Below are 14,794 nucleotides of genomic sequence, written 5' to 3'. Positions count from 1 at the left end.
TGGGCTGAGGGACACAGAATGTCTATTTCAACAGCTTCATGACTGAAGCATCTGGCGGAGAGAAAGCAGATCTGTACCACGTGGCAAAGCCTTTCTCCACTTAAAGGGCCCTTGTTTGTGTGCTGAAGTAGACGATTAATTACTTTAACAGTCTCTTATCTGACTGCCCCTAAAGCAGACTGCTTCTGCTTCACCTTTTATCTGTCCACCCCTGCTGTGATCCGTTTCCCATCTTGGTGCAAGGATGCTGAAAACTCACCATCTGTCGGAATCTCTACTAATAAATTTTCACAGTACCATAAATGTACATATTCCTCGATGAGATCCTCAGATCTTACCAGGGCAAGGAAAGCTAAGGTCAAGAGCTTGCTGCCAAGAAGGCAGCTTGCTTACAAACTCTTCATTTCTTAGAGATTTATTCTAAAACGCAGATGCTTGGCGGGGGGGTGTCATAATAATAATAACAGCAGCTAACTTACTGAGGGCTTATTATATGCCAGGCCTGACTCTTGAAGGCTTTTCAATATATTAATCTGTCCTTAGAGCCCTACTAGGCAGGCCCCATTAACATTTCCATTGTACCAATGAGGAAACTGAATCACTAAGATGTTAAGTAATTTAACTGAGGTCACCAGCAGTAAAAGGCAGTGGCCCTGGGGGTCAAGCCCTGAAGTCTAGGTTCTTAACCATTACTTCCATTTATTTATAGCTGCAGCAGCAACTCTACAGCATTATGTAACTGCATTGTCAGACTCTGGGTTCAGAACCAGGCGCTAGTACTGTTCTCTACCTCACAGGTGAGGTCTCTAAGTGTAAGTCACCATCCTAAGGTGACAGAGAGAGAGGGAGAGAGAGGCCTGGACAAGAGGTGAACAAAGTACAAGTGCCAGCCACAGGAGAGCCACAGCTGAAAAGGCTAGCAGGCAGCAAGCTTACAGCCTTATAGTAACATGGTAGCTGTCTTTCAGTTGTCAGTAAGGACTTCTCTGCAGGAGAACTTTGGCTGATTGAGTTTGGTCTCGGGCCACCCTGCTGCACACACAACAAACTGCTCCACCCAACTCCTAGGAATGATAACTGAACAAGGAAAGGGGGCATCGTTAGCATATCTCAAATCGTGACCAAAATGCTGGAAGCAGAGCGTGCAGGTGTGGCCAACAGCGCTGAAGGTACACAGGGCATTTCAGGTCTGGATCAGCAGCCCGGAGTCAACAAGATGAGGCAGAAATCGCAGGCTCTGATCAGCAGGGCTGCTGGATTTATGAAAAGGTCAGAGGGAACATAGAGAAGAAGATCTGCAAGGCTAGCTTACTTCTCGATCATTTCTACTTCAAAAGAAGGGCAAGTAAACCTCAACCAGCTCCTCCACCACTGGCTCTCTTCTCGCTCTGTCCCTTGTTGAAACCAGAACACTACCCTCGGAAGGCAACAAAGGCCCAACTCCCACTGAGACACGACCAACTTGCCAGCCTGAAATAGAGGCCAGTCAAAAACAGCACCACCTCCCGAGCCAGCCAAAGAAGGGCCTCGGGACATTCGGCACAGTCTCCATGTGTAGGGATGCTGTCAGAATTTAGGACTGTGTTTGATGAAATCTTCTGAATATCTAGGGCTGTGCAGTCTTTCCCCCCTTCTCATTCCCTCCAAATCTGCTTCCATTCAAAGGCCCTAAAAATTCTTCTTAAATATCTGGCTTCTATAACTGAAACTTTTCCTGATGATTTAGGACCAAGAAATGCTCTGGAAGCATCAGACCGTGAACAATGGCCCAGCCCTGCAGCTGGGAAAGGTGTGAAAAAGGCATGGGGTGGGATGGGGGGAGAGCTTTGCATAGACCGCCTCCCCATCCCCCTATTCCCCATCCCACTCTTGGGGCAGAACCTGGATGTTGGCCTTTCCCAGCCTTCCGGGCCCCCTCAGCTCTCTCTCTCTGAAACTTCCATTTACTGGACTTGGTGAAAGGAAGTTTTCACATCATGCAAGATGCAGAATGTTAAAAAGGATGCTTCAGAGAACTTTTATTACTGACTGCCTTAATCAAATCAGGCATCAACAAACAATGAAAAACAAACCCACAGGATCACTTTGAGTTATAGCCCTTTCTGTTTTTTAAAAACGGTTTGGCTCTAATTACTTACTGAATAGCTGATGTAAGTACACAGTGAAATTCCAAATTGTTTCAAAAAAAGAACACCAGGAATATATATTGAAAGCCACCACTGCCCCCGCCCCGCCCCCTGGTTTGCCTCCAAGAGGAAGCTCCGGCTGTAGGCTGCTGCAGATGAACACACGGTTTTCTTCCACACAGATGCCTGTGTCTTACACAGACTATTCTGCGCCAGTTTCCCCTTAGTAATAGATCTTGGGGATCTCCCTAAATCTTTTAACCAGAGGTGAAGTGCTCCTTTGCTACGATGAATGATATGAATGAGCCACAACTGACGTAGTTGATTCACTAATTTTCTAGACACTGGTTGTTTCCAAACACAAAGTGAGCTGCCATTAATATCGGTCAAAGTTGGGCTGGGGGTGCCACATCAGTTCGTTTTGTTTCTGAAGTGGGAGAAAGTCATCAGGTAGGAGCCACTGTGGATTAGGAACACTTCATCAATAGCCGTTACCAGTGCTTTCAGCTACTCGAGAACAAGGCAGACTACGTTACTGACTTTGGCAAGACTTACAGTTTGCATACCAGCTGGACAGGTACAGGTATTTCAGTATCATGACACAGAATGCAGCTCCTCTAAGTCAACACTTAGAAAAGACAATAAAGGCAAACACTTCTCTGAGTGCCAGGCTCTGTGCGGAGGATTTTCCGTGCCATGTGTCACTGAATAACATGTCAGCCCTTGAAGCAAGGCACTAATTCATCACCTCACGTTAAAAGACGAGACTGAGACCAAGTTACCGCACAGCAGAGCAGGGATTATTAGGAGGAGATGATACAGTTCAAATGTTTCAATCAGACAGACCCGGGTCCATTTAACCCTGAGCTAATCCCGTACCAATCAAACGGCCTTCAGTGGGTCACTGAACCTCACTGCACCTTAGCTTTCTTCACCAAAAGTGCAAAGGACAAGCCCTAACTCCATAGAGTTTTGGCAGGATCTGGCTGAAATCACTAAATCTAACAGCCCAGGAGAGAGCCAGATATATAGTAAATGCTTAACAGGTGGTGGTGATTCACAGCCAAAAAGCAGTGCCTCAAGTGACACCCCCTTATGATTTCAACCCTCCCCTGAAACACACTGCACACGCGCACACACAGGGGCAGCAGAAGCCTGGGCCACCACAGGGCGAGCCATAAATACCCAGAGGCAGGCACGCTCAGCCTTTCTCGGCGCCTTCAGAACCTTTTAGGTCAACGGCCCTGGAAAGCACACGGCAGCACCCACGTTAGGCATTCCCGGGCCAGGCAGCAGTAACGCGATCCGAGCGCAGTTCTGAAGGAGGACGGTATAAATAGCCCCTCTTATTAATAGAGGAGCCTCGCAGTCCAGGACTCCTGGCTGGAGGCTCTCCCTGGTGGGCTTTCCTCAGCGCTGCGGGCAGTGACGACCATGTGGTCCGGCGGCAGCTGCGCCAACATCCTCAGGTCCTCCGGGGGCCCCCAACCGGCTCGCTTTCTCTCTCCAACTGGCCCACGATGCTCTGCGGTTGCCGGCCTCCAAAATAAAACCACTGCTAAACCACCGACCACAGCTTTGCCAGCCTGTGGTTCCCCTCGTGCTGAGGTTTCCAGACTCAAGTGGTGGCTGGTGACTGTGCAGGTTTCAGGAGAACTGACAGCCCCTGGAAGACTCAGTTAATTTAGAAGCAGTGTGCCCACTGTGATTTTTTTTCTTTTCTTTAATATGCTTCTCCATCTCCCCACCCATTGCTCCTCACTGCCTCTTCCTGCCTGCACGATGTATTAGGATTCCCTTCAGGAAAGGACTGGATCTTTATCAATGACAAGTTCCACTGCTCTGGGCCCTGAGGAATTTGTGTCATCCATCCCACAGTATGACACTGGGGACCAGGGGTAGTCATGCTGGTAAAGGGTTCACCCTATCAGCCCCCAAGGATTTGTATCTTAACAAGCCACCCAGCTCAGTGGCGGGGTGGGGGGGTTGTGGAGGGCAGCTCTGGGGTTCTCAAAGTAGAAGATAAATAATATACAGTGTGCCCCTGGGCTTCCCAAGTGTCTCAGTAGTGAAGAAACTGCCTGCCAATGCAGGAGATGTGGGTTCAATCTTTGGGTCAGGAAGATCCCCTGGAGGAGGAAATGGCAACCACTCCGGTATTCTTGCCTGAAAAATTCCATGGACAGAGGAGCCTGGCGGACTACAGTCCACGGGGCCGCACAGAGTCGGACATGACTGAGAGACTGAACACACAGCATAGAGCCCTGCCCACGTACAATGCTCTGGAAATCAGATCCAATGAACAGTTACTGTATCTGTAACTGGATGACATGTCACTACGCCCATGTTCCAGAGGCAGCACAGAAGGAAGTACCTTGTCCGGGGACTCAGTCCCGGTAAGGGGCAGAAGCAGGACTCCAAGCCAGGTTTGCCTACTACCAAACTCACATCCTCCCAGTACACAACACTGTACTCACAAGGAGTGATCCCTCTCTTTACAACTCCCACGCCCGGGAAGGCTGTGCTGCCACGGAGAGTCTGGGATAGGAGTGAGACCAGGGACTCCAGGCCTCACTCCCTCATTTACTAGCTATGCAATTGCAGCCTGGTTCCCAGGCTCCGCTCCACAACTGTCTGAAAATGTTGAAATGACCATAAGGAGCAGAGGGCTTTTTATTAGCACAATAGCCAGCTACAGTCAACTTTCCTGAGTGCATTAGCTGGAGGAAGAGGAGAAGACACACACAGTAGAGAGAGGGTAGACGACGGGGTCAAGAAGTCTCACCCTGTCCCTAAATCCAACAGGAGCTCAGGAGAAGGAAAAAAGCCAGAATGTGAAGGGAGAAGGGAAGGTGGGCTTGGACAAGGTGATGTGGGTTTGGACAAAGAGTCTGGAGGAATCAGAGGAAATACTAAGTACCTCGATAGAGAAGACCAATGCAGTAAGAGTGACAGAGGAGATGAAACACTGGACTTTCCATCCTTTTAAAATCTTGGGTGGAAGGCTGCAGGTTAAGAAGAGGGGGTGGGGGGTGAAGACAGTGCAGCTTCAGGCTTAAATACACAGCGCAGAAAGTGAAGAGGAACTAAAAAGCCTCTTGATGAAAGTGAAAGAGGAGAGTGAAAAAGTTGGCTTGCTGCTGCTGCTGCTGCTGCTGCTATTAAGTCGCTTCAGTCGTGTCTGACTCTGTGCAACCCCACAGACGGCAGCCCATCAGGCTCCCCTGTCCCTGGGATTCTCCAGGCAAGAACACTGGAGTGGGTTGCCATCTCCTTATCCAACGCATGAAAGTGAAAAGTGAAAGTGAAGTCGCTCAGTCGTGTCCTACTCTTTGCGACCCCATGGACTACAGCCTACCAGGCTCCTCCGCCCATGGGATTTTCCAGGCAAGAGTACTGGAGTGGGGTGCCATTGCCTTCTCCCAACATTCAGAAAACTAAGATCATGGCATCTGGTCCCATCACTTCATGGGAAATAGATGGGGAAACAGTGGAAACAGTGGCAGACTTTATTTTTCTGGGCTCCAAAATCACTGCAGATGGTGACTGCAGCCATGAAATTAAAAGACGCTTACTCCTTCGAAGGAAAGTTATGACCAACCTAGATAGCATATTAAAAACAGAGATATTACTTTGCCAACAAAGGTCCATCTAGTCAAGGCTATGGTTTTTCCAGTGGTCATGTATGGATGTGAGAGTTGGACTGTGAAGAAAGCTGAGCGCTGAAGAATTGATGCTTTTGAACTGTGGTGTTGGAGAAGACTCTTGAGAGTCCCTTGGACTGCAAGGAGGTCCAACCGGTCCATCCTAAAGGAGATCAGTCCTGGGTATTCATTGGAAGGACTGATGCTGAAGTTGAAACTCCAATACTTTGGCCACCTCATTTGAAGAGCTGACTCACTGGAAAAGACCCTGATGCTGGGAGGGATTGGGGGCAGGAGAGAAGGGGACGACAGAGGATGAGATGGCTGGATGGCATCACCGACTCGATGCATGTGAGTTTGGGTGAACTCCGGGAGGTGGTAATGGACAGGGAGGCCTGGTGTGCTGCGATTCATGGGGTTGCAAAGAGTCAGCACGACTGAGTGACTGAACTGAACTGAACTGAACTGGAAATCAAACAGATTTGAGTTCAACTCTCAGCTTTCCTGGAGCTGAGATTGTAAAGAATCCACCTGCAATGTGGGAGACCCAGGTTTCATCCCTCATTTGGGAAGATCCCCTGGAGAAGGGAATGGCAACCCACTCCAGTACTTTTGCCTGGAGAATTCCATACACAGAGGAGACTGATGTGATATAGTCCGTGGGGTTGCAAACAGTTACACTCAATTGAGTGACTAACACTTTTCTCAGCTTTACCAACCAGGTGACACTGAACAGGTTTATTTAATCTCTCTGAGCTTCCATTTGCTCCTCTGTAAAGTGGAGAAAATGACTGTAAAGAAAAGAATTTAAATCACATAGAGCTGGTGTCAGGATGAAATGAAGCCGTCTTCCTCTAAGGCTGAGTGTGGTGTTACTGTCATTGCTGTGCTGTTGTGATTCGGGAAATTTATTTTTAAGACTAACCGGCATCCCCAGTGAAGGACAGGTGCAAGTCAGATGCTCTCCGTTCTAGATCTGAGTGGGGATTAAGTTCCAAAAAAGCACCAAGTAAAAGGGGGATTAAAAGCCGCAGGTCAAGGGAACCAAACCAATTGAAACTGGATGGCTGTTGGGGGAAGAAACAAATGGCAAGAGAGAGCTAGAGAGAACACAGCAAAGGCTCACGGGAGCATCAACTGTGCCCCCAATCTATGGCGGGGCTGATGACATTGGATCCACAACATAACATGACCCCCAGGGCCCCCTGGGACCCAGGCCCTGGCCACACACCCCGCCCTCACGCACACCAGGCACAGTGGGCCTCGTCCTGGTCCTTCTGTGAGGGCCTTGTCTTCTATTTGCAGCTCATCCTGTCCACACTACTCACATTTTCTTGCTCTGCCTGTCAGTCACCACCCTGAGCACTCCAGCTCCATTATTACCTCTCTAAAATCAAAGGAGAAAATCCTCCCCTGACCCTGTTCTAGGCCCCCCAAACACGTATGACTAGTGAGTCTCCTGGCTTCCTTGTTCCCCACATGTCTTTCCCTTTTTTAATGTGGTTCTGTGACAGGCGAGGCTTGTCTGAGGTGCCAGGATTGTGGGAAATGGGAACAGCATTCAGGGGGCTACCAAGAAAACTACGAAGCCAGAGTAAAGACTATCTGAATGTAGCACTTTTAAAATTTGAAAGTGAATGCAAAACAACACTCATTCAGAGCAGAGTATGTAAGTTTTCAAACCAAGATATGATCAGCAACAGAGCCCTGTCAAGCCAGACAGGAGCCTGGGGCAAAAGGAAAAATAATCAGTTAAGCTGATTCAGACTTTACTTAAACTTTCTGTATTTTTTCATCATGGATTGGTATTATTTTATTATTTGGCATTCATTTTTCTTTTTTCAAATACTGCATTAAGGTCCTTTATCTTGAATGCTTAATTTTTTTTTAGAAGCCCCTTCAATCCTGCACCACTGGCAAATGCCTCTTACCTAACCCTTCCCTCGCTCTCTCTGTCTGCCTTATTCAGTCCTGTGCCCCCAGCAGCAGAGCAGCGCCTGGCACATAGGAGGTACTTGAGGAAATAGTGAATGAAAGCCTGAATGATGCCCTAAGAAATAACATGATTTTTGTTTTGTCCAATTCGAAAAGAAACCACTAAGCTCTGAGACTCAGCATACAGAAGTTGAATACAGTGACCACAAGTGGTTAAAGACAGCCTGGATCAAGGGAAAGGACTGGGTTATGGCCCAAACCGGCTCCTTGATGGGCTGGGTTTATCATTTCAGGTGGCTGTGGTGGGCTGTCACACCCCCACAAAATTCTTAGGCTGAAGTTCCAGCCCTCAATACCTCAGCTTGTGATCGTAAGTGGAGAAAGGGTTTTTAAAGAGGTCATATGGATGGGTTCTAATCCAGTATGATTGGTGCCCTTTTGACAGGAGGACATTTGGACACAAAGAAGAGGCACCAGGGAAAGGAAAGGCCATGGGAAGAGGTGGCCAAGAAGGTGGCCATCTGCAAGTCAAGGAGAGAGGCCCCAGAGGAAACCAACCCTGCCAGGACCTTGATCTTGAACTTCCAGCCTCCAGAACCCTGAGAGAATAAGTTGCTATTATTTAAGTCACCCAGTCTGTGGTCTTTTACTAAGTAAACTTGCATAATGACCCACTTCCAAACTAGTCCAAATCACTGTGACCCTATGGAAAAATAAGGGCCCTGGACAAAGTATTTCCAAGCGTCCCTTCCAACTCTCATCTTCCTTTAACTTGGGAAGTTGGAACCTTCTTTAAACAGACCTGGAAATCATAAACAGCATTTTGGAGAATCTGGAGATGGTGGTAGAGAACACAAGTATTTAACAAATTGCATCATCTGATTAAATTTCCTTTAGATAAACCCTCAACAATAGGATCAAAAAATAATAAACAAGGATTTTTTTTTTATCAGTTACATGTAACAAGTAAAATATATAAAGCACTTAATGTCTACTAAAAATAGAGTAACAACAGGAGCGAATGGGTGAATGATTTATGAAATATCCACGCATAAGTAGCTTTACATAAAAATTGAAATGGGATAGTAAAAATCTTTTAATTTACATGACAAAGTATTCACAAATGTAAGGAGAAGTAAGAAACAGATGTAAAACCATGGTATAAATACAGTTTGATTCCAAAATTTTGTGTAGAAGTATATATTTTTCACTAAGTGTCCACAATATTTAGCCTTGGGTGATAATACTGGTGATTTTAATTTGTTTTACATATTTCTACAGTTGCCAAATTTTCTGCAGTGGGTATGCATGACTTTTCTTTGAAGTCCCTGTAGAACTAAAATCCTGAATAACTCTAACATTCACGTTAAAAGCAGAATTCCTCACATTAAAAAGAGGAAGAAAAGACTGAGGCCTGACTTAAAGGACATTGCAAGAGACAGCAAACCTGGCGTTCGAAAGACAGTAATGTCTAGTTCTGTTTGGAGATCGGGAGAGAAAAATCAGCCTTATTATCCATTTCTCTATACCTTGCATTCCTGGGAAAGAGAAGGGGTGGGCCGGCTGATTTGCCCCAGCAAAGCAGGCTGCTCTAGGGCCCTGGGGACTGGGGGAAGTACCAGCCAGGTGTGTTAGCCCCCTGGGCCCCCAAGGCTTTCCACAAGCCTGTACAGCCCCCGTGGGCATGTGATTTCCAATAAATTCACATCTGCTGGACACACCCATCACTGACTGCCCAGGAAGAAGAGAGGGGCTTCAGCAAAGGAGTGATAAGTAGGCAGGACCTTTTGTCTCCAACAGCGCCCAGCAGATGTCCCCTCTAACAAGGTTCAGACTGCTGATCCAGGGAAAGAGTGGCGCTGCCCCAAGACAGGGTCTTCCCCAGGAGCTTGCCATCCTGCCCACCAACCCCCCAAAGTTTGAGGAAAAGCACTCACACTTCTTGTAGATTCGGCAAGTCCTCAAAACCAGCAGGATCAATCTCAGAAAGTTTGTTGTAACTCAGGTTTCTGGAAAAAGGAGAGCAAAAAACAAAGAAAAAATTCAGTCAATACTCCCAAATTTAGGAATCATCTACCCATCCCTCCCCAGGAGAAATAATCCCTCTTACTCATAACTGCCCACATCTCATGTACTATTTTAAGTAACTCTGGTGGCTCAGACAGTAAAGAATCTGCCCGCAATGCAGGAGACCAGGGTTCAATCCCTGTGTCGGGAAGATCCTTGGAGAAGGAAATGGCAACCCACGGCAGTATTCTTGCCTGGAGAATTCCATGGACAGAGGGATTCTGTGACCACCATGCTGGTCCAAATGCCTGGCATCCTATCAAATGGCATTTTGAAAAATTACTGTTTTACTAAGGCATCAAACACTATTAAGAAGCAGTAAAGGGAGTCTGATCCTTCACTGACTAAAAATCAGTGGTCCCCAACCATGGATGACATTTGGCAAAGTCTATAGACATTTCTGGTTGTCACGACTGAAGGGAAGGGGAGGGGAGGATCCTACTAGCATCTGGTGGGGAGAGGACAAGGATGCTGCTAAACAGCCTCCAAAGGACAGGATAGCCCTTAAGGACAGATCCAGCCTTCACTGCTAATAGTAACATTCAGAGGTTGAGAGACTTTGGTCTAAACAAAAACTTCAGGATCAAAACTCGCTTGCATGTATAGTTAAAGTTGAAAGGACTATTTAATAAGTGAGCAATGTAAGATCTTAATCATAAGGTTTATATGAACATGGCATTCCTACCATTGATGAACAAATATTTCAAGTGATAATCATGCCAGAGAGAGGAGCACTGTCACAGGAAATCACGTTGGTGTGAACCAAAGCCTCACATGCCAGCAGCGTTCTCAAGATGACAGCGTCTATCACATGACTCAGAATTACATCCCTCTCCCCTTCAGCCCATCTGTGACCCCATTCTCAGAGGGAGACAAGGACCAAGCGGGACAATGTTTGATCTGCTGAGCTTCCCAGAGCACACCCTCAACCCAGACCAGCTTGATCTTTCAGGAACAGAACCCACACAGATGTGGTCCACACGGGCCCTCACTGTGCCTCACTCTCTGCAACCAAAACACATCCAATCCTGTGTGCGCCAAAGGAGCTGGCTAACATTTTTCATCTCAGCTATTAATTCCATTGCCATTACTGCCAATTAACAAGTACTACGAATCGAGAGTTCAAAGTCTCTTAAGGGGCCCAGTATCACATTAAGTGGCAACTTTCTTTTAAGCTTCCTCCAGAGACATTCCAATCAATACTAAGCCAGAGCTGAGAGCCATTTCATTGTCAACTCAAGACATTTATCTAAATAAAAGTCAAACCACCCTTGAAATTAATGGTACATCTGTGTTCGGGGCACAGCCTGAATTAAAAGCAATTTGTCCAGGGATTATGTTACCATAAAAATTGAAGGTGGTAATTTTTAAACCACCTATTGAAGTCAAGTGTGAGCTTGTCTGTTCTTGGGAGTATTTACAATGAGATACTTACACAGAAATCAACAGGTTAGACTTGGAACAGAAAATCCACAAATGGAGAGAGTTCTTTCCTGTCACAGAAAGGACTGAGTGGACTAAAAGTTCCTCCTATGATGAGCATATTATCATGACAATGTGGGGCAGAGATCTTGTTTCTGGTTCTACAGGTAGTGTGAGTTGATAATGACTGTGACATTCATATCATCTCAGGTAATGGGGAGTTGCTAAGCCGGAGCAGGCTTGAGAGAAAGACTCAGAAACCACAAAGCCAAGAGCTGGAAGGGTAAACAAGGGACGCAGGCGGTCACCTGCCAGGTGTGGAATGAGGCTGACACAGCAGTGCCCACTCAACCTGCCTGCCACCTAAAGAGGCCATTTGTACCTGGTTCCCAAAAGAAGGGTGGTGCACACCAGTCTCCTTCATTTTCAAGAAGCCTGAGCTCTGAAATTTTATGTGCAGTCTTTTCAATTCTTTAAATGTATATGTTAAAACCTGGCGGTGTGTGTGGACCACATCTCTGCAAACATAAATCTGCAGAACACATTTAAGCAGAGGATCACCATTTTTCAACCTCTGATCTAGTTTCAAAATGAATAACTTGCGGCCAGGGCAGGAGCTGGGGTTCACAGGATCTAGGGCCCACGCTAGGCCTGGTGGCTCTGTTCTGAACAATCTGAAAGGAAATCACTTCCCTCAATCCCTGAGCCAGAAAAGTCCAGATCCTTTAGGAACTCAGGCTTAGAATAAAGACATTTAAAATCACAACTCTCCTTGGTCTCTATTTTTTCCCCTTAAGGAGCACATACAATTTATTTACATTTCAAAAACGCTGTATCTAGTGTTATATTTAAAACAGATGGCCAACAAGGACCTACTGTATAACACAGGGAACTCTACTCAGTACTCTGTAGTAACTTAACTAGTAAAAGAATTTGAAAAAGAATACATATATGTATATGCATAACTGTAACATATGAATTATTCTGCTGTACACCTACCTGCAACTAACACAACACTGTTAATCAACTATACCCCAATATAAAATAAAGTAAAAAAAAAAAAAACAAAAAAACCTTGTACAAATTCTGCTTTTTAGATAAGGCAACTTGATAAAGGGGGATTCCATAAGCTACTTTTATCAAGAAGCCAGACAGTATCAGTACTTAACACGGAGATTCCAGGAAGTAGCAATAAGTTCAAGAGACTTGTAAGTGGAAATCTAAGCGTTCACTTGGTCTGCCTGGATGAAGCGATTTTTTGATTCTCGATCAACTGGAAAAGCCACGTATCGCCAACCCAGACTGCCTCTAAGAGTAATTCTGCTCTCAGCACCTTTCACCAACACAAAGAGAATACAGTAGCTGAGGCTCAGGTCCCCTGGAATGACACTGCTTTGGGACAAAGAGCTTTTAAGTCGGAAAAATAAATCCTGGTACAAAGCGGGGAATGAGGCTGACAGAGCCGTGTCCACTCCCTTGCCTGCCACCTAAAGGGCCATTTGTACCTGGTTCCTAAAACAAGGGCGGGTGAAGACCAAGTCTCCTTCATTTCCAAGAGAAGCTCGAGCTCTGAATTTTTATGTGATTACCAACTGCTCTATCAAAAAACAGGGAAAATATTTACTTTCTTCTCCCTGACAAGCACAATCTGAAGTAAAATCCGCAGACATTTTTCTTGTTTGCTCATCGCTGGGAGAGACACTCTCAGTATAAATATTTTCCTATTGTGGTAAAATACACATAACCTATAGAGTACCATCTTGACCACGTTTCGTGTACAGTTCAGGGACATTAAGTACATTCTCACTGTTATACAACCATCACTACCATCCCTCCCTCCCTAGCACTTGTACATCTTTTCCAACTGAAACTCATCACCCATTAAACACTGACTTCCCATTCTCCCCTCCCTCCAGGGCCTGGCTACCTCCCTTCACTCTACATGCTGTCTGTGTGACTTGGACTTGAGAGGTACTTCACACGAGTGGAGCCATCAGTACCTTTAGTGTCTGGCTGATTTCACTCAGCACAGTGTCCTCAAGGTGCACCCATACTGTGACACGTGTCATGCGTTCCTGCTCCTTTTTGTGGCTGAATAGTACTCCATTATTCACCTGTGTGTGCGTGTATCTTCCGTATTTTGTTTCTCCCTATAAAAGCTGATAGATATTAGGGTTGGTTCCATCTTTCGGTTATCGTGAATCATGCTGCTGTGTACATGGTCATCCCCCACCCACACCCCGGCATAACATATAAAGATTTTTTTTTAAACTCTTTGACTGCCACACTTCCTGACAACGTTCATTTCTCCAAGATGAAAGATATCCATATACTTTGGTCCAAGAACTGTGCAGAGAAGGGTCTGAATAACAATTTAAGAGTTAATTAGTGAAAAACTTTTACCTAGGAGACCTTTTTTTCTCAGGTGGCAGCTGACAGGCACACAGGTCTAAGGCATCTCACTTATTTCGGCAAACATGGTCAGCCTTACTAGGCCCGACATCTGAGTGTGTTATTGGTTGAAGGTTTCAGATTCTCCTGTCAAAACAATCCATCTATCAGCAGGACAGATGCTGTCAAAAGCACTTCTGCACCTTTCAGGACCAAAGCGCAGAGGAAAGAAACCTTAGGGAATTTAGTTACTGCCAACTGCAGCTTTCATTAAACAGTTTGTCAGCCACTGTCATAACACAAATTTCCCTTGTACTTGCACAAAGGGTGCACCACTCTTCCAACAATGGAGCCCAGCCGTAGATACTCTTTCTGCTAATCTGCTGAGAGATGACTGTCCGGCCCACCGTTTGCCCAACATGCCAGAGGCCCCTCCGCAGAGACCGGCTCAAGTTTTAAACAGGTTTTATCTGCAGCTGAAGAGCAAAGGGTTCAACAGTGCACGGCAATAATCTGCTTGCTGAGCCCTTTTCCTGGCAAGACCCCTACCCAGACCTCACAGAATGAGAAGAGCTAAGTCTTCAAATAGCTGAGAAATCCCCCACTGTTCTGTAAACCCCTGCTCTCCTATCCAGCAGCACCCAGCCAAGTGACCCTGACATTCATACTTAAACTAATCAAGATTACAGAAAACTAGGACTTCAGGGTCTCAGGGGCACCAGCCACTATCCACGTGTCCAACTACCTGTGGCTAGCAGGGAGAAGCCATTTCCGTCATCCCTGAAATTTCTATTAACTGAAATCAAGGAGTAATCAACAAATATTTGAAGTGAAATGGCATGGAGGGAAGAAAGTTGGATTTGAAAAATACATGTGATCACTGCAGCTTTGTAGCACAGTCTGAGGTTAGGGAGTGTTATTCCTCCAGCTCTGGTTTTCTTTTTCAAGATTGTTTTGGATACTCAGGACTTTTGTGTTTCGATACAAATTTTAATTTTTTTTGGTTCTTATTCTGTGAAAACTGACAAAACAGAAATAGTTATAGATGTGGAAAAGAAACTTTTGGTTACCAGAGTGTAAAGCGGCGGTATAAATTGGGAGATTGGGATTGATATATACACACTATTACATACAAACTAGGTAACTAATAAGGACCTACTGTTTGGCAAGGGAAGTCTACTCAATACTCTGTAATGACTTATATGGGAA

At 45.8% G+C, this 14,794-nt stretch overlaps 1 protein-coding gene across 1 annotated transcript in view; it reads right to left on the bottom strand.

The window, feature by feature from the left end:
* Positions 1 to 14,794, bottom strand: part of LRIG1 (leucine rich repeats and immunoglobulin like domains 1) — a 115,030-nt gene that overhangs the window by 66,039 nt on the left and 34,197 nt on the right. Inside the window, exon 2 of the mRNA XM_061396443.1 lies at positions 9,643 to 9,714. Coding sequence (XP_061252427.1) covers positions 9,643 to 9,714 — 72 coding nt within the window. The remainder of the gene's footprint in view (positions 1 to 9,642; positions 9,715 to 14,794) is intronic.

The sequence above is a fragment of the Bos javanicus genome, chromosome 22 (assembly GCF_032452875.1).
Source record: "Bos javanicus breed banteng chromosome 22, ARS-OSU_banteng_1.0, whole genome shotgun sequence".
Classification (NCBI taxonomy): Eukaryota; Metazoa; Chordata; class Mammalia; order Artiodactyla; family Bovidae; genus Bos; species Bos javanicus.
This window is presented reverse-complemented; position numbering and strand designations above follow the sequence as displayed.